This window comes from Elephas maximus, chromosome 10 (assembly GCF_024166365.1).
Source record: "Elephas maximus indicus isolate mEleMax1 chromosome 10, mEleMax1 primary haplotype, whole genome shotgun sequence".
Lineage (NCBI taxonomy): Eukaryota > Metazoa > Chordata > Mammalia > Proboscidea > Elephantidae > Elephas > Elephas maximus.
The window spans coordinates 105,566,210-105,592,266 of record NC_064828.1 but is presented as its reverse complement, the minus strand read 5'-3'; the positions used below and the strand labels follow the sequence as shown (position 1 = coordinate 105,592,266).

Below are 26,057 nucleotides of genomic sequence, written 5' to 3'. Positions count from 1 at the left end.
TTATTTTTAATTTATTTCTTGTGGTTTAGATGGAAGTTTACAAATCAAATCAGTCTTGGTTTTAAATTCTTTAAAATGATAAAATGAATTTGCTGTAAGGTATTAGTTAATAATTTTTTAGGAGATACTGAGATTTATAAAGTGAGTTGTTTTTAAGAATTAGAACTATCTTAGAATTATTTTATTATGTATGGTATTTTATAACATTTTCTTTAAACGCTAAACTAGAGAAGATTGTGAATTTACCATGCAAATTAATTTTTCTTTCAGCACATGATTTTGATGAAAGATCAACTATCAAAACAGCAAAGTGAAGGTGATAACATGATCAGTAAACTAAAACAAGATAGAGATGATGAAAAAAAGAGAGTTCATCAACTTGAAGATGATAAAATGAACATTACTAAAGAGTTAGATGTGCAGAAAGAGAAGTTAATTCAAAGTGAACTGGCCCTTAATGATTTACATTTAACCAAACAGAGACTTGAGGATAAAGTAGAACATTTAGTAGATCAACTAAATAAGTTGCAGAAAAATGATTTAAACATCCAGAAGGAGAACTTTGAACTTAAGGAGCGTATTAGACAGAACGAGGCGGAGCTTTGTAGAGTTAAGAATGAGTTACCTCAGTGTCTTGGTCAAGACCCTAACAGTAACTTGAAGGACGATTTACTCAAAGAAAGAGAAGCTGAAGTTAGAAACTTAAAGCAAGGTCTTTCAGAAATGGAACAGATCAATGAAACTTTAGAGAAAGTTGCTTTTGATCTCAAAATGGAAAATGAAAAGTTGGTTTTAGCATGTGAAGATGTAAGACATCAGCTGGAGGAATCTCTTGCTGATAAGAGTCGGATTTCTCTGGAAAAAGACACCATTGTGGAAGCTCTAAAAGTGGAAAAAGGACAGTTAGAAGCGGAATTGTGTTGGGCTGAAAAGAGAGCGTTGGAAAAAGCTAACCAGTATGAGCAAACCATTGAAGAACTGTCAAATGCTCGTGACCTGAACAGCTCGGCCTTACAGCTGGAACATGAGCATTTAATCAAACTGAGTCAAGAGAAAGACTTTGAAATATCAGCACTCAAAAAGAATGTCGAGCAGGCGAATGCTGGTCATCAGGAAACTAAGGAAATCTTGTCATCCAGTTTAGAAGAACAGAAGCAATTGACCCAACTTATAAAAGAGAAAGAAATGTTTATTGAAAAGCTTCAGGGAAGAAGTTCAGAGCTTCAGGAGGAATTAGAGAAGTACACTCAGGCCTTCAGAAAAAATGAAATTTCAAGGCAAACCATAGAGGAAAAAGACAGAAGTCTTGCATACATGAAGGAAGAAAACAATCATCTGAAGGAAGAGCTGGAACGACTCAGGGAGCAGCAGAGTCGAGCTACCCCTGTGGCTGAGCCTAAAACACTAGACGTCGTTACAGAACTGGAGTCTGAGGTGTCTCAGCTGAATATAATAAAGGGTGACCTTGAGGAGGAAATAAAACATTACCAAAAGACAATTGAAGATCAAAACCAGAGTAAGACCCAGCTACTTCAGTCTTTACAAGAGCAGAAAAAGGAAATGGATGAGTTCAAATACCAGCATGAGCAAATGAATGCCACGCATACCCAGCTCTTTTTAGAGAAAGATGAGGAAATTAAGAGTTTGCAGAAGACAATTGAACAAATCAAAACCCAGTTACATGAAGAAAGACAGGAGATTCAAACAGAGAATTCTGATATTTTTCAAGAAACGAAAGTTCAGAGCCTTAATATAGAAAATGGAAGTGAGAAGCATGATTTATCCAAGGCCGAAACTGAAAGATTAGTGAAAGGAATAAAAGAACGAGAATTGGAGATTAAACTTCTAAATGAAAAGAATATATCTTTGACTAAGCAGATTGATCAGCTGGCCAAAGATGAGGTTGGTAAACTAACTCAGATTATCCAGCAGAAAGATTTGGAGATACAGGCTCTTCACGCTAGGATTTCCTCAGCTTCCTACACCCAGGACGTTGTTTACCTTCAACAGCAACTGCAGGCCTATGCTATGGAAAGAGAACAAGTATTAGCTGTTTTGAGTGAGAAGACTAGGGAAAATAGCCATCTAAAAGCGGAATATCACAAAATGATGGATGTAATTGCTGCCAAAGAAGCAGCCCTTATTAAGCTGCAAGATGAAAATAAAAAACTGTCCACAAGATTTGAAAGCAGCGGCCAGGATATGTTTAGAGAAACTGTCCAGAATTTATCACGGATCATTCGCGAAAAAGACATTGAAATAGATGCCTTAAGTCAGAAGTGCCAGACCTTACTGACAGTTCTGCAGACATCCAGCGCTGGTAACGCCGTTGGAAGTGTTAATAGTAATCAGTTTGAGGAGCTTCTACAGGAGCGCGACAAGCTAAAACAACAAGTGAAGAAGATGGAAGAGTGGAAACAGCAGGTGATGACCACAGTACAAAACATGCAGCATGAGTCAGCCCAGCTTCAGGAGGAACTTCATCAACTTCAGGCACAGGTTTCGGTTGATAGTGATAATAATTCCAAATTACAGGTGGATTATACTGGCCTGATCCAAAGTTATGAACAGAATGAAACCAAACTCAAAAATTTTGGTCAGGAATTAGCACAAGTTCAGCACAGCATCGGACAGCTTTGTAGTACCAAGGACCTTCTTTTAGGAAAACTGGATGTCATTTCACCGCAGCTCCCCTCTGGATCTTCACTCCCTTCCCCGTCAGCAGAACCTCTGAAGGCAAGTAAGTCTGATCAGTTGAGTGAGTCTTCTAAATTGCTTGAACAAGAGATAGAAGAGCTAAGAAAGTTACTGCAGGAAAAAGATGCCACGATTAGAACGCTCCAGGAAAATAATCACAGATTGTCTGATTCAATTGCTGCCACCTCAGAGCTAGGAAGAAGAGAACATGAACAAACTGATTCAGAAATTAAGCAGATAAAGGAGAAACAAGACGTTTTACAAAAGTTGCTTAAGGAAAAAGACCTCCTGATCAAAGCTAAAAGCGATCAGTTACTTTCTTTAAGTGAAAATTTTACCAACAAAGCAAATGAAAATGAACTTTTGAGGCAGGCAGTAACAAACCTGAAGGAGAGAATATTAATTTTAGAAATGGACATATGTAAACTAAAAGAGGAAAATGAAAAAATAATAGACGCATCCCGGGGAAAGGAAACAGAATATCAAGCGTTACAAGAGACTAATATGAAGTTTTCTATGATGCTGCGTGAAAAAGAGTTTGAAAGCCATACAATGAAGGAGAAGGCTCTTGCTTTTGAGCAACTGTTGAAGGAAAAGGAACAGGTATGTTTTGGATGGAGTATCGTGGAGGGAAGTTGGAGTGGAGGAGAATTTTCTAATCTGTTATTTACTTGATTGATGTTGTCTTTGAAGAGGAATTTGAATTTATTCATTTAGAAATATTTATTTCAAGATACAGGCAGCCCCCGGATTACGAATGACTGACTTACATACAATCTGTAGTTAGGAACCAACCCCTGTAAACCCTATTATATTAAAAATTCGAGGTACATACATGGTTTATGATAACAGAGGGGAACTACTTTGCAGTGTGCATCAAACATTATTATTACTGTATGATTATGTTGAAGATGCTTTCGTGTATCCGGAAGTGTTTCGTTAATGTTTTTTTATGTATAGAAAGGTACAACACTCTATACTATACACTAAAAGAGACATTTGACTAACTGATGTTAGATACGAACTGTACCTAACTGTTCCAACTAACGTACAAATTGGATTTAAAGACAGACTTAGGAACAGAACTAGTTCATAACCCAGGAACTGCTTATATTGTAATTCATTCTAAAGAAGTTTTCCTCAGAGGCACTTAGGAGTTTCTCCCCAAAATTACTGGATACTCCCAATTATTTTTTGTGCTAGATTAACTTTTTACAGCCTGTTAAATAGAAAAAAAGAATTTAGTAGTAATTAATATTTTTTTTTAGAAAATAGAAGTATGTTATAAAAGAGAATTTTGAAGTCGCTGCAATTTCATCATGTTTCAGATGTATTTCAGTAGCTGCTAGTAGTGGTTAGCATTGTAGGGATCCTTATGTGTAAAGGGAAGCGCTGCGAAACATACTCTGTCCTGCACCCTGATATGCAGTAAGAAATACAGTTAACATTGTGACCCAGTAAACATGTGCGTGCACATGCCTGTGAGTTTGTGTGTGTAAAATGGAAACAGAAGTTTCAGGAACCAGAAATGACCCTTACTACATGTGATACTCTGTTAAAAAAAAGAAGAGATAAAATGAAAAGTCATTAATGGATTTTTCTGAGTCACCAATTCAAAGTCAACCTGGAATTCGAAGTGTTAGCCTTGAGTCGTACTTTTCACGTATTTGTCAGGTGCTGTCAATTCTGACTCACAGTGACCCCGTGTGTCAAAGTACAACTGCCCCATAGGATTTTCTTCACTGTTACCCTTACAGAAGCAGATCACCAGATCTTTGTCCCACAGAGCCACTGGATGGGCTTGAACTACCAACCTTTTGGGTTAGCAGCCTAACACTTAACTGTTTGTGCCACCGGGGCTCCTGTTTCACAAAGTAGGCTCAGCAAATACTCCTATCCCAGTTTTCACTAAAGTGTTTTTACCTTATTGGTTGGTTTTTTCAACTCTTTGGAAAATTTTGGCCTGAGTATTGAGGAGGAGGTGTTGAAATAAAAAGAACAGATGGTTTTACATTTTAGTTTCAATGATTTGTCCTGGGGGACAAATTATATATTCTTTAAAGAAAGGGAAAGTTTATGTGAAAGCTCAAAATAATACTAAACTATAAATAGATTCATTTGCTATGCGTATTTAAAATAGAGAAAAGAATTAGCTGTAAATAGCCTGATGCTTTTTTTGGTGCCTTTTAGAATTCCAACTGTCACCTAAACGCATGACCCAACTTTTGCAGTGAAGGCTTAGTTATCTTTTTTTCTGCAGTTGTTAATATATTGTGCTTGTATGGAATGCAGTCAGAAATAAAGTTCCTTATTGTCTAGCAGGAGATGTTTTAAAGTTGCTTCCATTAAATTGTTGCCACTATGTTCCTTTAAAATAGGTGGCACATATTAAAGACCTTGTCTCCTCCGCCAGCGACTCGATGCCGTTTCTTTGTCTGACGACAGTCCTGCACGCCTAATGGCGGGTTTTGATGGCTGGTTAAACACACACATGCTTTTTTTGGGTGGACACTTTGTTAAGCAGGGTAATTTAATCAGATTTCGTCTTTTTCCGTTCTTTTAAAAAAATTGTAATAAACTTTTTCCTTTAGAATACTTTTAGATTTATAGAAAAGTTGCAAAGAGTTCTCATGTACCTCAAACCCAGTTTTCCTTCTGGTTAGCATTTTATGTTACTATGTTACATTTGTCACAGCTTAATGAACCAGTACTGAGACGTTATCATTCACTAAATCTCATACTTTAGTTAGATTTCTTTACATTACATTTAGTTGTCATGTCTCTTTAGGCTCCTCTGGACTGTGACAGTTTCTCAGACTTCCTTTTTTTTTTTTTTTTAAATGATCTCGACATAGTTAACTATATTTTTAATTTTTTAGAAAGAAAATGTCTTTTTTAAGTTGTCTTTTTCTTTAAAGCTAAAGTCGTTTCTTTCCAAAAGGGCAAGACTGGGGAGTTAAATCAGCTTTTAAATGCAGTCAAGTCAATGCAGGAGAAGACGGTTCTGTTTCAGCAGGAGAGAGACCAGGTCATGTTGGCCCTGAAGCAGAAACAGATGGAAAACAGTGCCCTACAGAATGAGGTACACTTCACTTCAGAGGAGCAGTGCATATCAGACAATAAGCTTAACAACTGTTAAGTAAGAAAACAGGAAAGATAATCAATTAAAATGAATTTCTCTCAAGGGTTATTTTTCTTAGTCTTTCTCTGACATGCTGTAGTAGGATTTTGATCTCCCAGGGTGTATTTTATTTCAGTTTTCAAAAGTGAAAACAAAACAAAAAAGTGAAAACCATGGCCTATCTTGGCTGCAGGAAAAATTTCCCACTCATAAGGTGGGAAAAAAAGGAGATTTACTGAAAAAAGTGGCCTACCACAATGAGCCCAGCACTTCATAAAATTCCATTTTCCATTGTAGCCATGAGGGTTGAGACCTTACAAAGTCAACCTTCCAAATGAATATTCAAAGTGATTTCGTTGTCATTTTTCCTAGCATAGATACATCTTGCAATATGAGAAATTAGTATACAGTTAATACACTTAATTGGAATGGAAAAAGGATTTAATAACAAAGTAGTTTGCAGGGGAAAAATGGGAGCATTTTGTAGAAGAACAATAAAGAATTATGTCCTTTACCTAGGTTCAACATTTACGTGACAAAGAATTACGCTTAAACCAGGAGCTAGAGAGATTGCGTAACCATCTTCTAGAATCAGAAGATTCATACACCCGTGAAGCTTTGGCTGCAGAAGATAGAGAGGCTAAACTAAGAAAGAAAGTCACAGCATTGGAGGAAAAGCTGGTTTCATCTTCTAATGCAATGGAAAATGCAAGGTAACTTTTTTCTTTTTTAGCGTTAACTTTAATCGAACACTTCTTGAATGTCAGACTCAGTAAGCATTTTTCATATGTTAGCTCACTGTATTCTCAAAAAATACATTATCTCCATTTTACAGATGAAGAAACTGAAGGTAAAGAGTAATCTGTCCAAGGTTGTGCACAGAGTATGTGGGTTTCACACTAGGCTGTGACCCTTAACCAGATCTGGCATTTAAACCGAGATCTCTCTGATCTTACCATCACCCTAGATTAACCACCTCTCATCATTGTAGGAGTTGAATTCTGACTGAATTAGCTTTGTCAGGCTCCCAAAAAACTAATTTATGTGGTTTCCTGCTTAACCCGGTGATCTAAGGTAGAACTAGGTGTGGATATGAGAAGGGAGAGAGTGAAAGAAGTAGTAAGGTGAAGGACTAGGGCAGTGCGGGTGAACTCTGGGTTTACTAGAACTTCTGAGTGACCAGGTCCCTCCTTTCATATTTTTAATTTTATTTCTCTCAATTAAAAAAAAAAAAAATTTCGCTCGTATAACAAAAGCGTTAGTTACATTATCAACTTCAGGGAAATCAGACAAACGAAAAGAACATAAAGTCACAGTTCCAGCTACCCAAAGATAATCTATTTTTCTGCCTTTTTTTGCTTTTATATGTGTGTGTATATTAATAAATCTTTTTTTAAAGCAAATTTGAGATCACAGTGTTCATACTCTTTGTAACCTGTTTCTGTTACTTAATGTGAGTATATAATACATGTCAAGCCACGAGTTTCTGCAATAGCATTTTATGGCTACATGCTGCTATTTGGATTTGCCAGAATTTCTTTAACACAGTCATTTATTATTGGACGTTTAGGGTGTTTCAATTTTTCAAAATTACTCAGTGCTGTCATGATATCCCAAATATGTATATTTGTGTTGATAACAGATTATTTCCTTAGTGTAAGTTTTGAAAATGGAACTGCTTGATCAAAGGGGATTTTAAAAACTTTTGAAGTGTACTGCAAGATTATCTTCCAGAAAGATCATGTCTATTCATATTTTATCTAGTAGTAGGAATGTCTCTTTATCTTTCACTGTGTGTGATGCTGAGGGAGACGTAAGGAAATAGTAGACATTATCTCTGTTTGCAAAGAGATTATAAGGTAGTAGGGAATATTTCTGAACAACCCTTTTCCCCCTTTTATATGGTGTGTTACTGTACCTTCAGACCCAGAAGGAAAATTTGTTTAAAATGGGAAATAAAATAATGAGCAATCATTTGTGTACGTGTTTCACACTGGTCAGAAATGCCACATTCTCAGGCTGTAAAATTATAATTCTTTCAGTTTTCAGGTCCTATTTTCTCTAATTAAATAGTTCCTAGTCTCTGCCCTTTTCATTTCTTTTTTTTCTCCCCTCCCCCTCCACATTGTTTCTTCTGCCTGAAGGATGGGCTGATCCCAAAGAGTTTTCCGATGAAGCCCACCTGTTCTTCATGAAGGGTGCTTTATTTAGCGTTCCCACTCCTCAAATCCAAACACAAACCCCTAGTGGGATTTTTTTTTTTTCCCTTTGACCCTGCATCATACTTTCCTTAAGCCTTCTATAGGCCTTTGTATTTTACTTTAGGGTACAAGTGATCATTGACCTGTCTGTTTTATGTTGTCTCCATCCAATGAAATATAAGGTTGCTGGGGGTAGGGATAATTAAATTCATTTTGTACTCCTCCTACTGATATGTTATTCTTATACATAGGTTAATAAAATACCAGTAAATATTTGTTGCATTAGTAACTCAAATCTACAAACCAGATTATGGTCCTGGGAACCTTTACTTAACGGTAGCGACACCTGGTATTTATTAACTTTCTGAATGCAGTCACAGCTCATTTCATCCTTTCCATCACCCTTTGAGTGATGTGCTAACTAGCAGTGTTGAATGAAGTCCATGGATATTTGGGGAGGTCTCCTGATTATCAGTTTACTGTTCTTTCCACAAGAGGGTGCTATTGAGTAAAATCTCTTCAAAGTCAGCTGATCTTAAAGGACTTTATTGAGCCACTCTTGAATAAGAATCTAACTCAATGTGAAAAACCCAGGAGGACTACGGCAGTATTTTGTATATAGTTATACATTAAGGGTGTACATCAGTGAGACAAGCCTGAATAAAAAAAAAATAGGTGCAGTATAAATCTCTTAGGGTCTCTGGATTTATTATTTGGGGCAGAGGTAGGGATTATGTTTAATGTAGATGGAAAGAAAGATGATAGTAAAAGATAATTAACTAGTTGTCAAAGCAGGTCATCAAGTGGGATAGCCTTTGGAAAGTAGGGCGTTCCCCATGATTGTGTCAAAAGCAAGGGAGTGTCATTGAATCCATTGTTTTAGGTTGGAAGCTGGACGAAAGGACTTTTTAAGGCTGCTTACAAGTTAAAACTATGATAAATTGTATTTTTAGAGTTTTAGCCCAGAAACACAAAAGTTGCAAGATATTTTTAATTTTTTCTTTCAGTGACATTTCTTGTTTAGCCTAATTCTTAGACTTTAAGATTGTCATTTGTTCAAAGCCACTTTTATAGGAAGGACAATTGAATTAATTAATAAAAAAAAAAACAGAACAAAGATCAGAGGAACTCTTCAAAGATTTCTTTGATTGACTTTTTTTTTTGATTGTACTTAAGATGAAGGTTTACAGAACAAACTAGCTTCTCACTAAACAATTAGTACCCATATTGTTTTGTGACACTGGTTACCAACCCCATTACATGTCAACACTCTCCCTTCTCAACCTTTAGTTCTCAATCACCAGCTTTCCTGTCCCTTCCTGCCTTCTAGTCCTTGCCTCTGGGCTGGGATACCCCTTCAGTCTCATTTTTGTTTTACGGCCCTGTCTAATCTTTGGCCGAAGGGTGAGCCTCAGGAGTGACTTCATTACTGAGCTAAAATGGTGACCAGGGGCCATACTCTTGGGGCTTCTCCAGTCTGTGTCAGGCCAGTAAGTCTGGTCTTTGACTCTAACTTGAATTTAATGCAATAAAATGTAAGGAAGTGTTGCATCTTTTTAAAGTATCTAAATGGATAGAAGCAGTTTGACTTTTGTTCTTTTTGTTTGAAGCCATCAAGCCAGTGTGCAGGTAGAGTCATTGCAGGAACAGTTGAATGTAGTCTCCAAGCAGAGGGATGAGACGGCCCTGCAGCTTTCTGTTTCACAGGAACAGGTGAAGCAGTATGCGCTGTCACTAGCCAACCTGCAGATGGTCCTAGAGCATTTCCAGCAAGGTAAGTGATATGGTCGGCCTTTCCATGAAAACATTATAGTTGGGACTTTCCCCCAATTTTCCTGCTGTTTTAGATCAGGCATGGGAAAGTTTTTGAAAGGGGGAAAAGGTAAGCGGCTATCGAGAAGTTAATTTTTTTTTTTTTTTAAGAATATTTTTATTTTTTAATTTTTATTGTGCTTTAGGTGAAAGTTTACAGACAGATTAGTTTCCCATTCGATAGATTGTACGTAAAGTATTCCATGTCATTGGCTGCATTCCCCTCAAAGTGTCTGCACTCCCCCATTGCCACCCTGGGTTCCCCCTTTCCTTTTGTCCGGTTTTTCTATCCCTTCCAGTCTTTTCATCTTTGCTCTTGGGCAGATGGTGTCCTTTCGATCTCATGTGATTAATGATTGTAAGGAACACATTCCTCTCCGGTGTTATTGTTTATTTTATAGAGAATTTAATTTAGACGCCTTTTACACTTAAGACTAGTGAACAAAAACCGTATTTAATAATTATTGAAACTTTGTTTTGTTGTTCCTAGGTGCTACCAAGTCAGTTCCAACTCCTAGCACCCTATGTACAACAGAACAAAGCACTGCCCTGGCCCACACCATCCTCACAGTAATTGTTATACTCGAGCCCATTGTTGCAGCCAGTGTGTCAGTCCATCTAATTGAGGGCCTTCCTCTTTTTTAGTGACCTTTTACTTTACCAAGCATGATGTCCTTCTTCAGGGACTAATCCCTCCTGATAACTCTTCCAAAGTATGTGAGATGTAGTCTTGCCATCCTTGCTTTTGGGGAGCATTCTGGCTATATTTCTTCCAAGACAGATTTGTTCATTCTTCTGGCAGTCCATGGTATATTCAATATTCTTCACCAACACCATGATTCAAAGGCATCAGTTCTTCTTCAGTCTTCTTATTCATTGTCCAGCTTTCGCACGCATATGAGGCCCTTGAAAACACCATGGCTTGGATCAGGTGCACCTTAGTCTTCAAGATGACCTTTTTGCTTTTTAACACTTTAAAGAGGTCTTTACGTTAAAGCAGATTTGCCCAATGGAATGCATTGTTTGATTTCTTGACTGCTGCTTCCATAGGTGTTGATTGTGGAGTCAACTAAAATGAAATCTTTGACGACTTAGCCTTTTCTCCGTTTATCATGATGTTGCTTATTGGTCCAGTTGTGAGGATTTTTGTTTTCTTTATGTTGCAGTGTGTCTTAATTATCTAGTGCTGCAATAACAGAAATATCACAAGTGGATGGCTTCAACAAACGAAAGTTAGTTTTCTTGACAGTCTGTAGGCTAGAAGTCTGAATTCAGGGTGCCAGCTTCAGGGAAAGGCTTTCTGTCTGTCGACCCTGGGGGAAGGTCCTTGTCATTAATCTCCCACAGTCAAGTAGCTTCTCAGCTCGGGGACCACAGGTCCAGTAGACACACTATTCTCTTGTTTCTTGGTGGTGTGAGGTCCTCCTGTCTCTCTCTTTGCTTCTGTCTTTTATATCTCAAAAGAGATTGGCTTAAAACACAGTCTAATCTTATAGATTGAGTCCTACCTTATTAGCATAACTGCCTCTCATTCTACTTCATCAACATCATAGAGGTTGAATTTATAATACATAGGAAAGGCATATCAAATGACAAGATGGTAGATAGTCACATAATGCTGGAAATCGTGGCCTCGCCAAGTTTACACACATTTTGGGTGGACACAGTTCAGTCCATAACAAGGCGTAATCTATACTGACGGCTTAAGTCTTTGATCTTCATCAGTAAGTGCTTCAAGTCCTCTTCACTGTCAGCATGCAGGGTTGTGTTATCTGCATAGTGTAGGTTGTTAATGAGTCTTCCTCCAATTCTGATGCCCTGTCCTTTACATAGTCCAGCCTCTCAGATTATTTGCTCAGCATACATACAGATTGAGTAAGTGTGGTGAAAGGAGACAACCCTGACACACACCTTTCCTGACTTTAAACCATACAGTATCCCTTTGTTCTATTCGAATGACTGCCTCTTCATCTATGTACAGGTTCCTCATGAGCACAATTAAGTGTTCTGGAGTTCCCATTCTTTGAAATGTTATCCATAATTTGTTATGATCCACATGGTCAAATGCCTTTGCATAATCAGTAAAACACAGGTAAAAATCTATGTTATTCTCTGCCTTCAGCCAGGATCCATCTGACATCAGCAGTGATATCCCTGGTTCCACGTCCTCTTCTGAATTCAGCTTGAATTTCTGGCAGTTCCCTGTTAATGCACTGCTACAGCAGCGTTTGAATGATCTTCGGCAAAATTTTACTTGCATGTGATATTAATGACATTGTTCAATAATTTCCACATTCGATTGGATCACCTTTCTTTGGAATAGGTGTAAATGTGGATCTGTTCCAGTCAGTTGGCCAGGTAGCTGCCTTCCAAATTTCTTGGCATAGATGAGTGAGCACTTGCAGGGCTGAACACCATTTCAATTGGTATTCCATCAATTCCTGGAACCTTGATTTTTGTCAGTGCCTTTGGCATGACTTGGACCTCTTCCTTCAGTACCCTTGGTTCTTGATCCTACACTGCCTCCTGAAATAGTTGAACATCGATCAGTTTTTTTGATACTGTGACTCTGTGTATTCCTTCCATCTTCTTTGGATGCTTCCTGCGTCATTTAATATTTTCCCTGTAGAATCCTTCACTATTGCAACTCGAGGCTTGAATTTTTCTTCAGTTCTTTCAGCTTGAGAAATGCCGAACATGTTTTTCTCTTTTGGTATTCTAAGCCCAGGTCTTTGCGCATTACATTATAATACTTTGTCTTCTCGAGCGACCCTTTAAGATCTTCTGTTAGGCTCTTTTTACTTCATTATTTCTTCCTTTTGCTTTGGCTTTTTGACATTGAGCAGCAAGTTTCAGAGTCTCTTCTGTTATCCATTTTGGTCTTTTCTGTCTTTTTAGTGACCTCTTGCTTTCTTCATATATGATGTTCTTTATGTCATTCCACAACCCGTCGTTAGTGTTCAGCATGGGAAGTCTGTTCTTGAGATGGTCTCTAAATGCAGGTGGGATATACTCAGGGTTGTACTTTGGCTCTTGTGGACTTGCTCTGATTTTCTTCAGCTTCAACATGAACTTGCATATGAGTAATCAGTGGTCTGCTCCACAGTCAGCCCCTAACCTTCTTCTGATTGATGATACTGAGCTTTCCCATCGTCTCTTTCCACAGATGTAGTCTTGTATATTCCATCTGGTGAGGTCCAGGTGTATAGTCACTGTTTATGTTGTTGAAAAAAGATATTTGCAATGAAGAAGTCATAGGTCTTGCAGAATTCTGTCATGCGACCTCTGGCATTGTGGCTATCACCAAGGCTGTATTTTCTAACTACCAGTTCTTTTTCTTTGTTTCCAACTTTCACATTCCAGTGACCAGTAATTATCAGTGCGCCCTGGTTGCCTGTTTGTTCAATTTAAGATTGTAGAAGTTGGTAAAAATCTTCATTTTCTTCATCTTTGGCCTTAGTGATTGGTCTGTAAATTTGAATAATAGTCGTATTAACTGGTATTCCTTGTGGGTATATGGGTATTATCCTATCGCTGACAGTGTTGTACTTCAGGGTAGATCTTGAAATGTTCTTTTTGACGGTGAATGCAATGCCATTCCTCTTCAAGTTGTCATTCCCGATATAGTAGACCATATGGTTGTTCGATTCATAATGGCTAATGCACGTCCATTTCAGCCTAGTTTTTTTTTTTTTTAATGCTTAGGATATCAGTGTTTATGTGTTCCACTTCATTTTTGACACTTTCCAATCAGATTGTTAATGGATGTTTGCAGCTCTTTCTTCTCCTTTTGAGACCCATTTTAAAACTTTGTTTTGGTGTCATATTATTACCAGTTAGTGTAAATGTAAGAGTTGGGGAAATAAAAAAGGTAAAATGAGAAAGGATAATCAAGTGATAAAGAGGTGACTACCCAGGGAGGAGAGAGACACACACACATAGAAAGATGGTTTGGTTTAGAGGTATTGGCTGAAGTTCAGCCCATCTCGGAATGTTCATAAGTAGTTACTGTCCTTTGAAACCCTGATCAGCTTGCTCTCAGCTCTGCATCTGTACTCCAGAGTAAGTGCATTTTCTAATTCAGGTGGAAAATGCTTTTCTGGAGCCACAGTAACAGCGACCAGAGCAATATGCTTTTTTGCTTCCTACTTCCCCATTCTCGTATTTACCTCCTTTAGACAGTTTTCCCATCCATTCGTTTATTCATCCATTCAGTAATTGTTAAGGGTCTCTTAGCAGATCCCCGGTGGGCACAGTGGTTAAGAGCTACGGTGAGGTACGGCTGCTAACCAAAAGGTCGGCAGTTCAAATCCACCGGCCGCTCCTTGGAAACCCTATGGGGCAGTTCTGCTCTGTCCTACAGGGTCTCTATGAGTTGGAATAAACTCGACAGCGATGGCGTGCCTGTCTTGCCCGAGTCTGTGCTGGCAGAGCTGTGGAGGTGCTGCTCCATGTCCGTGGTACAAAGAATGAGCGGCGCTCTTCCTCCTTTGGTCGCTATGGATGTAAAATGTATGAAAATCTAAACCTGCAGCTTTAACAACTGTAGTGCAACCTTCTGAGTTAGTTATGTGTATAAATAATTCAATTCTTCATATAAAAGTTAGGCGTTGAGTTAACTGCTGGTGGAGGAGGATTAGGGACTGTGAGGATAAGGAAGCAACAGGAGCTTATAGGTTCCTGCTGAAGCAAAGCTTTAAATCTGCACATATTGTAGGCCTTCAGGGTTGCTCCTACGGTTGGAATCCTGAATTTTAAATATAAGAATTCTCTGGGTCTGCTTTACAAGATGTCAGAATTACGGGAATAACATGTACAAAGTAGTGTGGGATTGAGGCCGTAGAGGAAGCATTGCCAAAGAGGAAATATTTGAGTAGCGTTCTGTAAGGGAGAGGAGAATTTGCAAGATGGACAAGATGGAGAAGGATTTAGGCAGAGGAAACAGCGATCTCAGTACTTTAATTCATGTAACATTACCACTAAGGCATGTATAATTTTCTTGTTAAAGAAACATTTGATTTACATGAAGTTTTATTCCAGTGACTGTCCTTGGGATGATATATTTCGAATAAGTAGTTTTCTTGACAAGAGACTGTATAGAAATCTCCTTGCAGTTAATTTCCAGTGTTCACATCTTAAAACTAGACTGTGGAATTTCTACAGATTGATATAAATGGGGCTCCTGGTCCCTTTACCTGTTAGATGTGCTGTAGCCAAAGCCACCTTTGTCTTTTAAACACTGTTTTAAAGTTCTCCATAAAAATGCCTGTTGCTGGTGGCACAGGAAGAAACCTCAAGCACAATCTAGCTGTTTTACTACAGCCTTTTTCATGTGTAGTCACATTCTGTTTGAACACCTCTCTTCCCAAGTCTCTGCTGGCAGAGGTCCTGCTCCATGTCCGTGGTACAAAGAATGAGTGGTGCTCCTCCTCCTTTGGTTGCACTTCAGTATTTTAATAGCTAAGGATGCAAAACATATACATATCTAAACCTGTGGCTTTAACAACTGTAGTGCAACCTTTTGAGTTAGTTATGTGTATAGATAATTAAATTCTTCATGTAAAAGTTAAAAAAAGAAACATTTGAACTGTTTTTTGTTGAATTATTAAAACGTCAAGTGGTTTAAAAAATTCTGTTATATCACACAATTGCGAAATATTAATATAACTTTTTTTCTGCTTAGAGGAAAAAGCTCTGTACTCTGCTGAGCTAGAAAAGCAAAAACAGCTTGTAACTGAATGGAAGAAAAAGGCAGAAAACATGGAAGGGAAACTGATATCATTACAGGTAGGCTGAAAGGTTTTCTCTTGTCAGTTCTATTATTCATGAAACAATTACTTATAGAATCTTTGTCTTGGAAATAATCTCCTAAACCATTCATTTAGAATACATTGTTTGAGTGGCCACTGTACGTTCAGCCTAATGCTGGGGCATAACAGTGAGCAAGAATGTAAGATTTCCCTACTGTAACTTACAATTTAGCGTAGACACAATGAATAAGATACGATAGGACATTTTAATTCTTTAAGCGCGCATGGGTATTTAGAGATCTCTGAAACAAACTTAAATATTCTAAAATTTTAACTTTAGAATTTATTTTTTTCAACAAAGTATGTTGGGCACTATAGTTCACATGGATTAAAATAATTTATACTATTTTACTAAGTTTTTTTTTGCAGCATCATTCTTTAAATATTTTTTTCTTTATCATTAAGTCATAAATAAACTCTGGCAATAGTGGTAGAAAATAGTAAAATTTACTTACCTGTCATTACTGGTGAATAAGTTATTCAGGAACACTAATATCCCAAATAAGTGAAGACATTTCCTTTATAGAGTTTTAAAACTTTTATTAAACATTGAGTGGCTACAAAACAATGCTTAGATATGTATAAAATATAAGAATAGCAATAAAGCAAATACCCACATACTCACCATCCAGTACAAGAAATAGAATGTTACCATTTGAAGTTCCCTGTGCTCCTCACCATTTCTCATCCCCTTCTAACCACCTTACAGATAACCACTACTCCAGAATTTTGTTTGTCACCTCCTTGTTTTTCTTTCTGGTTTTCTCACCTAAGCTTGCATCCGTAAACAATATACTGCTTGGTTTTGCATATTTTCGAACTCTTTAGAAATGAGATTTGAGGTGTGTATAAATTGAATGATTCTTCTGTGACAACAACAACAGCACTGTGTACGGATAGTTCATTATTGTCCCTGCTGTTGTTCCATCGTGTCTATATACAGTTGATTTAACCATTTCATTGTTAAAGAATGTTCCTGATATTTGCTGTACAAAGTGTGTGGTTATGAACATTCTTGTTTATATATCCTGGTTCACATGTGCAAGAAGTTCTTTCAGATGTCTATCTTGATTGAAATCGCTGAGTTATAGTGTAGACACCAAACCAAACGCATTGTCACTGAGTTGATTCTGACTCATAGCAACCCTATAGGATAGAGTAAAACCGCTCCATAGAGCTTCCGAGGAGTGCCTGGTGGATTTGAACTGCAGACCTTTTTGGTTAGCAGCCATAGCTCTTAACCACTGTGCCACCAGGGTTTCCAGGATATGCACAGGCATCTTGTACTTCACTAGATGATGGCACATCATTTTCTGAAGTGGTTGTACTAAAGATAGTTTTATCCAGCACATTCATTGTTTCCAGTGGGTCTAGAGTGTCTAGTGTCATACTGCTAAAGTGGAACTCAGAGCTGCATTTTAAACTAGTTTCCTTCTTTTTAATTTAAAAAATGATGTACATTTAGAAAAAGCAAAATAAATTAGAAGATTTAAAATCAGGAAAGGTGTGTATCAAGATTGTACCCTTTCACCATACTTATTCAATCAGCAAATAATCCAAGAAGCTAAACAGTACAAAGAAGAACGTGGCATCAGGATTGGAGGAAGACTTATTAATAACTTGTGATATGCAGATGACAGAAATTTGCTTGTTGAAAGCGTAGAGGATTGGATTATACCTCATTATAAAACAAAAATCCTCACAACTGGACCAAGAAACAACATCATGATAAATGGAGAAAAGATTGATGTTGTCAAGGATTTCATTTTACTTGAATCCACAATCAACATCCATGGAGGCAGGAGTCAAGAAATCAAACGATGTATTGCATCGGGCAAATCTGCTGCAAAAGACCTCTCTAAAGTATAAAAAAAAAAAAGCAAAAATGTCACTTTGAGGATTAAGGTATGCTTGACCCAAGCCGTGATGTTTTCAACGGCCTCGTGTGCATGTGAAAGCTGGGCAATGAATAAAGAAGACCAAAGAAGAATTGATGCATTTGAATTATGGTATTGGTGAAGAATATTGAATGTACCATGAACTGCCAGAAGAATGAACAGATCTGTTTTGGAAGAAGCACAGCCAGAATGCTCCTTAGAAGCGAGGATGGTGAGACTTCATCTCATGTATTTTGGATATGTCATCAGGAGGGACCAGTCACTGAAGAAGGACATCATGCTTGGTAAGGGTAGAGGGTCAGCAAAAAGGAAGACGACCTTCAAGCACATGCATTGACACAGTGGCTGCAACAGTGGGCTCACACAGCAACAATTGTGAGGATGGCCCAAGACCAGGCATTGTTTTGTTCTGTTGTACCTAGGGTCACTATAAGTTGGAACTGAGGAACTGACTTGACAGCACCTAACAGCGACAGCAACAGATCAGAAGAAATTAAGAAGAGGGAATTAATAATGATAAAAGTTGAAATCAACGAGATAAAAAACAGTAGAAAGAATAACCAAATCTAAATGCTGCTGATTTTTTAAAGTCTTAGTACAATTTTATGCTTTAATAATTTTGTTATAAATGTCACAAAGTTTAAAAAAATAATTTGAAAGTTTAAATATTTAAATTTCCTTTATACTTAGTTTTGTGGGTTTTGAATAATAATTTTTTTGTTTCAATTCCTCTGTATGTCTGAGTTCAACCAGAGAAGCAGAATCAGGATATATATATATAAAACAAGGATATTATATACCGTATATAGATACTATATCACTAACAAATATATACTATATAGCCATGTATATCTAATATATGGATACACACATGTATACATGAAATTTATTACAGGGAATTGATTTATGTGATTGTGGGGCTGGCTAAACAAGTCTGAAATTTGTAGGCTTGGCAGTCCAGATGGGAAGATCAGATGAAGGCTGGAGTGCACAGGCTGAAGCTGCCATCCATAGGTGGTCAGGAAAGGAAGCTCCGGCAGGCTGGAGCGGCATGGGTATGGCTGTCGTCTGTAGGTGGTCAGGAAAGGAAGCTGGAGCAGTGTGGGTACAGGCCAGAGCTGCTATCCACAGAAGGAATTTCTTCTCTTTTTTTTTTTTTTTGAGGAAATCTCAGCCCTGCTTTTAAGGCCTTTCAACTGGTTCAATCAGGCTCCCCCAGATTATCCAGGATAATCTGTCTTCCTTAAATTCACTGGATTAGGAACTTTGATTAGAATGGGTTTGGCTTTGTTTTTTTTTTTTTTTGGTAGCCTAGCCAAGATGATACATCAAAAAAGCTACCATGCTGTGATAGTAGGTGGCCAAAGTTAACTGAAGAAGATTGAAATGGAATGTGTGTATGTATATATATTATATGTGTATAGTAGATAAACTCCCTGAGGCTGATTAAGGCACCAACAAAAACAGCAAGAAAATGAAGGCTAATATGTTATTTAAACTATTCCAAAACAACATAGTAAAAGATGGACGTCTCCTGAATTCATTTTGTGAAACTAATAAAGTACTAAAGCTGGACAAAGATTTAAAAAGAAAACTATATATAATATACAATATTATTCACGTATAATATTAGACAACATAATAAATGTAGACTGTATTATATATAACTTGTTTTACATTTGTTATATACAGTTTTTACATATCTTTTTTAATAAGCTTTCCTCCCTTGAAGGAACGTTTGGATGAAGCAAATGCTGCTTTGGATTCAGCATCAAGACTTACAGAACAGTTAGATCTGAAGGAAGAACAAATCGAAGAACTTAAAAAACAAAGTAAGTATTAGAATCAAATGTACCCTTCCCCTGTGCATTGGTGTAGTTGAGTGAGACCAAAGTTAGTAAGTGTGACTTCTAGTTCCATCTCCCATGACTGAGTTGCTTCAATTTGAGAATGGTTCTTAAGAGTCAACTAAGTTGGCCCCAGCTGTCCAGTTAGTTTTCCTCGATATTGAAGCAGGCCAGTTGTGTTGGCTGTCACCTCATTGACCATTGGGTTGGGGGGAGGAGGGAGAGGTTGGAGTTGATTGACTTATCAGACTTTTAATGGTTATGACTTCTCTCTTGTCAATCCACGTTCATCCTACCTAAAGCTGCCTGACTGTGAGAGAGGGCAATACTGTCAAGTAAAAGAATAAAATTTTGTGGAAAGAATGTCTGGGGTATAGCTCACTTATTATGATTGTAGATGGTGCCTTATACACAGGCACTCATCGTTTGTTTTTTGATACGTGCAAGGTGTTTCATAAATTCGGTCCCGTAAGGTGAGTCCCATGTTTAGGATTACCATTTGGACCTCACGCTGTTAGGTGGTTCACAGTGCACTGTTGAATCTAACAGCTGGTCAGGATGGCATGTCCTCATTTGGGGCTACACTTAGTAGGTAACGATTCAAGGTTGTCAGAAAGGTGGTAATGGAGCCTAAAAATGCACCAGATTTAGGTGTCTGAGTTAGGCACGTCAGCACCAAGGCACATAATTAAGGAATTAAGAAATAACGGTTAAGTGCTTAGCTGCTAACCAAAAGGTTGGCGGTTCGAACCCACGCAGTGGCTCCATGGGGGAAAGACCTGGTGATCTGCCTCCGTAAAGATCACTGCCAAGAAAACCCTATGAGCCAGTTCTCCTCTGTCACATGGGGTCACTATGAGTCGAAATCAACTCCGTAAAGATCACTGCCAAGAAAACCCTATGAGCCAGTTCTCTTCTGTCACATGGGGTCACTATGAGTCGAAATCAACTCAATTCTAAAGTAGAACTTAGAAATAGGCAAAAAAAAAAAAAAAAACCCAGAAGAAGATAGAATAGCAGAGTTATAAAACAACAGGAGTAGCGATTTAGACACCTAGGAGGCAAGCAGGCAGGAACCACGGACACATGAGTACCGAAGGACAAGGCAAAGTAAGCTGGCCTCAAATCAGCAGAAGACGAGATTTTTAGGAATACAAAAAGCAATAAAATAGATGGGAAGTGGTTGTCCTCAAAATAACTTGATTGTGAGGCAAATTACTGCCCAATTAAAAGTCTTCTGTTTACTTTGTAGGACTTGGCTAGCCTTGGAACTCTAAATCTAGTGGAGGGGCTGGAAATGGGCAGTAAAGAGACAATTATTAACTGAGTATTTATTACGGACATTGTACGTAACATGTACCATATCATTTGGTCTTCTCTTATTTCATTTACTCTTCATCAGCAACTCTGAAGTAGGTGGTGTTAGTACCATTTTATATATTAAAGAAACTGAAAGTGGAGCCCTAAACTTTTTACCCCATAACCAAAGCTCACGATCTTTCCACTTGACTGTATGTCTTCCTTTTGGGAAAATGGTTATTTATAGTATTTTGTTTTGTATATCTCCAGCTCCCTTGAAATCGAGCAGTATACTCTGTGTTGTGCCCTAAATGTTGAAATGGTTGCCCTTACCTAGAGGCAGTATTTATTGGGAAAACAATGTAGTTACGTTGAAACCCAGTGCACTTACAGCATTATCTGAAAGATGTATGGGAAACCCAGAGGAGACTCCCTGGGGGGCTTCCTGCGTACCTCGGGATTAGCTGAAGAATTGATTTTTAGGGTGGGGCTAGACTGATGGGGGTGAAAAGACCAGCTTATTGGTCTATGGCAACTCAGTGCTGTATATCATGCTGGTATGTAATATCTAAGGCCACATTCCTTTTAGACATCTACCTGAATCACTCCCAGTAAATGATAGTAAGATTTAAAAAAAAAAAAACCTCTGTGACATATTGTGGTTGATAAGTATCAGAGTCCCTGCATTATTTTGGGGTTTTTCAGACACCCATTTAAATCCCCAGTAGTAAAATATTTTCAGATTTTCTTGGTTATATCTGACAAGGCTTAGGTCTCTATACATGTAAAAAAAAAAAAAAAAAAAACTACAATTAATATTATTAATAGAAACATTGGACTCATTTCGTGGAGTCAGTATGAGCTAGAAAAAACTCTTAATTATGTTTACACAACTGGTATTCGAAAGGGCAGGCAGGAGGCCAGCGTTGCACAGACAGGAAGGGGAGTGAGGGACATTTGGTTCTGGTATGTCTTTAAGTCATTCTTGCCGTTTACAGCTCTTCTGCTGTTTTCTTATATTACCTAAGTGCCTGATACCGCTTTTATATCTCTAAACACAATTTCGATTTCACTTTCTCAAAGCCACATTCTTCTGATTTGAGAATACAAATGAAACTTTGATTGGCTTGGTTGTTTCGAAAAAAAATCACTGTATGTTTTCTTTCATAGATCATTAAGTACTTTAAATGTTGATGGATGTTGTAATACTGTACTTTATTTTTAACACAAAACTTGGCCAGACAGCAAAAAAATTTGCCAGGAGAAATAATTTTGAAAAAGACAGATTGGCTTTTGCTGTAAGAAAGTATGTAGAGACTTGAATTGCAGAGGCAAACGATTGTTTTATTCCTAAGCATCTCTAGACTGATGATTAGTTGATCTACACTTTGAGCATTTAAACAATATTAGGAAACAGGCTTTAAAAAGTGGTATTTTATTCAAAGTGGCTGATGATGTCATCGCTGCCAGAGGTGAGGTAATTCAGTCTGGTCAGACATGAAGACAGAGCTGTTGCGTATAACACCAATATTAAAATAGTAGGTTGTTGATGGTTTCAATCATTCTTGTAGTATGGAACTGGTAATTAATGTCATGTACATGCAACAATGGCTATGGGTTGAGGGTATTTATAAGCATTGTATGAAAAGTACGAGGAAGCCTTATCAGACACCAAGCGTTAGTGAGAACTAACTGCTTGGCTTTAGGTTAGATGCTGTGCAAGATACTAGATAGGATCCTTTTTTTTTTTTTTTTAAGGAACTTAACTAAGGAAATAACATATAACATAGGTATATCATAACTTAGTAGTTATGCTCAACAGTGGTCATAAGGTTGTGTGTGTTTAGCTCCCCACTAAGGGTCCCATTTTGGGTCAGTGAGCGTTCTGTGGAGGAAAGGAACATGAGTGGAGCTTTAAACCAGTAGTAGGATCTGACCTGCGCATGCATGCGCACAAAAGAGAGAGTAAACGCCAACCTTTTGGTTAGTAACTAAGCCCTTAACTGTTTGTACCACCAGGGACTCCTCTAAACTATAGGTACTGTATTTTAATCAGGGTTTTCAACTGATTCAGTCTGGTTTGAACCCCTGCTGTGAATTTGCATTTCCACTCCAGATATACTGAATCAGAACCTGCATGTTAACAAGATCCTCAGGTCATTCTTACCTATAACTTCCTGGGAATGTGTTAGAAGTGCAAATTCTTAGCAGGGAACTTGTTAGAAATACAAATTCTCAGCAGGAGTTCGAAGCCCTGATTTTAATAGATAAAATGTTGGCTGGTGGAAGAATTACTACTATCCACTTTTCAGCATTTTACCTGAAAGCGTTCTTTTTCCAGTAGTTCCAAAGATTCATTTCACATGCCATCCTGTACTCTATTTTGTTTTCAAACTCCAGACTAGTCTTTTATGAAGCAGATAAGACAGCATGTTTAATCAACTATTCTGAGTTGATCAGAGTTCAGAGTTTCGATGGAGTTGTCACCATGAGAAAATGTATATTTGTGGAGTCCCCGGCTGGTGCAGTTAATGCACTTGGGGGTTCAAGTTCACCCAGAGGTACCTTGGAAAACAGGTCTGACGATCTGCTTCTGAAAATTCAACCATTAAAAACTCTACGGGGCACAGTTCTACTCTGACACACATAGTGTTGCTGTGAGTCACAATCAACTTGACGTAACTGGAATGTAAACATAGATTATAGCTGAGCTATTAAAAGACACATCTGGCTATGTTTATGGCCAAACCTGTCATTTTTCTTCTTTCACTCCTTGTTCTCTACCGTCATCCTTGAAATAAATTTCTGCCTAAATGAAAATGATTAGATAAAATTGAAGTAGAAAGTACAACATAGTTCATTTTGATAACGGTTACTAAAATGGTGAATTTTATGGTATGCAAAGGAATATAGGTTTTCATGAACGGTGCAAGTTTAGATTCTAGCATTGAGAATATCTTTTTGGTCCGTCTGCTAATTTATACCTGCATTTTAAAGGAACTCGAACTGATTTTTTTTCTTTAAGGTTTAGTGACTGCTTTTTAAAAAGTCTTCTGTGAGTTGAGAATGGAAACGTTCCTTATTTTTTAAAAAGAAAACTCAAAGAATGTATAAAATGAACCCCAGTAAAAACTGTAATACGAAGTATAAAAACATGTTTAAAACAGCAAGTATAAAAGAAACCTAAAATGTTTTTCATGGAACTGCCCTTATGGTGCTGGATGGTAGAGTTTTTATTTTAAATAAAGACATTCCGTTTCCTAGGACATGATTTATACAAGAAAACATATAATGTCCTGTTGAACGTAGGCCAAATACATTCCCAGACACTTTGTTGCCCAAACCTTTTGAGGGATTTCTTTATAGATGGTTTTGGCAGAAGTGGCGATTTTAGAGGAAACATATAAGAAGTACCAGATGCAGTTTTCTGCATTGCCATAAATGGTTAAAAAATTATTTTGTGATGATATAAACATCTGGGTATGCTAGACAATGCCAAAATTTGAGTTAAGAATAAAGTTTATATCAATAAGGTAAATAAACACTTTTCAACTTATGGTTATATTTTAAAATGTGTCTCTCGCTAATATCTAAACTGCCCTGTATTTTTAGAAGTTACGTTCACTTTTTATATTTTCTCTAAGTGTAAAGGAAAATGTAAATTATGCAGAAAGAATGTTTTGATTTAATGGGTTTTATGTTTTTTTTATGTGTACTTTTCCAGTTTCTTTATGTATGGATGTGTAATTGAGAACAGAAATTAGTTATCGTTATTTTCCTATGTTCTGTTCTTCCCAGATGTTCTCCCTTCCCAGGGAAAAATCATTCTTTCATTTATTTACCAAACATTTATTGTTTATCTGGTGTGTTAACCAATTACCATCAGTTCTGACTGACGGCAATCCTGTGTATGTCAGAGAAGAACTGTACTTCATAGAGTTTTCATTGACTGATTTTTTTCAGAAGTAGATCACTAGGCCTTTCGTCTGAGATGTCCCTGGGTGGACTCAAACCCCCAACCTTTTGGCTAGCAGCTGAGTGTGTTATCCATTGTACCAACTGGGGACTCCATCTGCTACATACCAAGCACTAAAATAGGTCCTGGGCACACAAGGATAAGGGACAAGAGTCCTGCCTTCAGGAGGTTTACAGTTAGGTGGGGAAGGAGAACTACATTTAATCAAATATATGCAACAAACTGTTTGTAAGAAAGGAGCTATCTGTTCCACTTGTTGATGGTAGTGTGTTGTTACTGTTGAGTGTGGAAGAATGGCAAAGGCTAGTGAAGGGTACACTTGACCTCACTTGAATGATGAATAGGTACAGCCACACGGGAGGAGTTGGGGAAGAGTGTTCTGGTCAGAGGGAGGGATCCATCTGAAACTGTGTGGCATTATCTGAAACTGGTTGTGGATCAGGTTGACTGGTAATGACCAAAAGGGGGTGTGTATGTGCAGTATGTTGGTGTAGAGTGCTGGGGAGGTGGGGATAGAAGTGGGTTGCTTTATGGAGAAATGAAATGGAAGTATGGGCCACAAACAAATTGTCCACTGAGGCCAAAATGGTAAGCTAACAGAGCAAACGGGACTGGGTAGAGAATGGTGAACCGGAGAGTGTTTCTTACCAGGAGCAGTAGATCCTCGGCTCCAGCCAGTTGTTGCCATGCAGGAATGCAAGCCCAGGGTTGCCAAATCTTCATCTCTTTCCAGAGACTCTGTAAATCTAGATCTTTGTGTCAAATATTCCAGTCTTTTAATGTGACGCCTCGTTTACATTTTTCTGTGTGAGCTGAATAAAACACTTCTTTGGGCCAGATGTAGGCCGTGCTGATTTGCAATAGAGAACTTTCAGAAATGAGTTGGAGTTCAGTCTGCAGCTTAGGAAGTGTTTTGTCATTGGTATATTTTCTATACTGATGATGGTATTCAGCAAGTGGCAAATTGTCATAATGACTTTAATTTTCACTGACAAAATTCCAGTCTTCCTTTTGGGAGATGACACTTCAATGTGGACCCTTTAAACATGTAAGGTGACTGAAAATATTAAGCCTTTAAAATTTTTTTTCTGTTTGATATGGAAAAATATAGTACAGATTATCAGAATTCATACTAAAGGTTTGAGGGAGGAAGGTGGAGAGGAGAATAAATTTGATCTGGTGACATTAAAAAGATTTATATAAAATCTCTTCCAATTGCGCGTTGTTGTTGTTAGGTGCATTTGAGTTGATTCCAACTCATAGCAACCCTGTGTACAACAGAATGAAATGCCACCTGGTCCTGCACTACCCTCACAATCATAGCTACATTTGAGCCCACTGCTGTAGCCACTATGTCAGTCCATCTCGTTGAGAGTCTTCCTCTCTTTTGCTGACC

At 37.8% G+C, this 26,057-nt stretch overlaps 1 protein-coding gene across 2 annotated transcripts in view; it reads left to right on the top strand.

Annotated features, from left to right (window-relative positions):
• The window catches only part of TRIP11 (thyroid hormone receptor interactor 11), an 80,224-nt gene that overhangs the window by 37,782 nt on the left and 16,385 nt on the right, over positions 1-26,057 (top strand). For both annotated transcript variants that reach the window (XM_049899784.1, XM_049899783.1), the window contains exons 11-16: positions 271-3,300; positions 5,639-5,779; positions 6,338-6,531; positions 9,630-9,793; positions 15,515-15,618; positions 19,272-19,371. In XM_049899784.1, the coding sequence (XP_049755741.1) occupies positions 271-3,300; positions 5,639-5,779; positions 6,338-6,531; positions 9,630-9,793; positions 15,515-15,618; positions 19,272-19,371 (3,733 nt within the window). The remainder of the gene's footprint in view (positions 1-270; positions 3,301-5,638; positions 5,780-6,337; positions 6,532-9,629; positions 9,794-15,514; positions 15,619-19,271; positions 19,372-26,057) is intronic.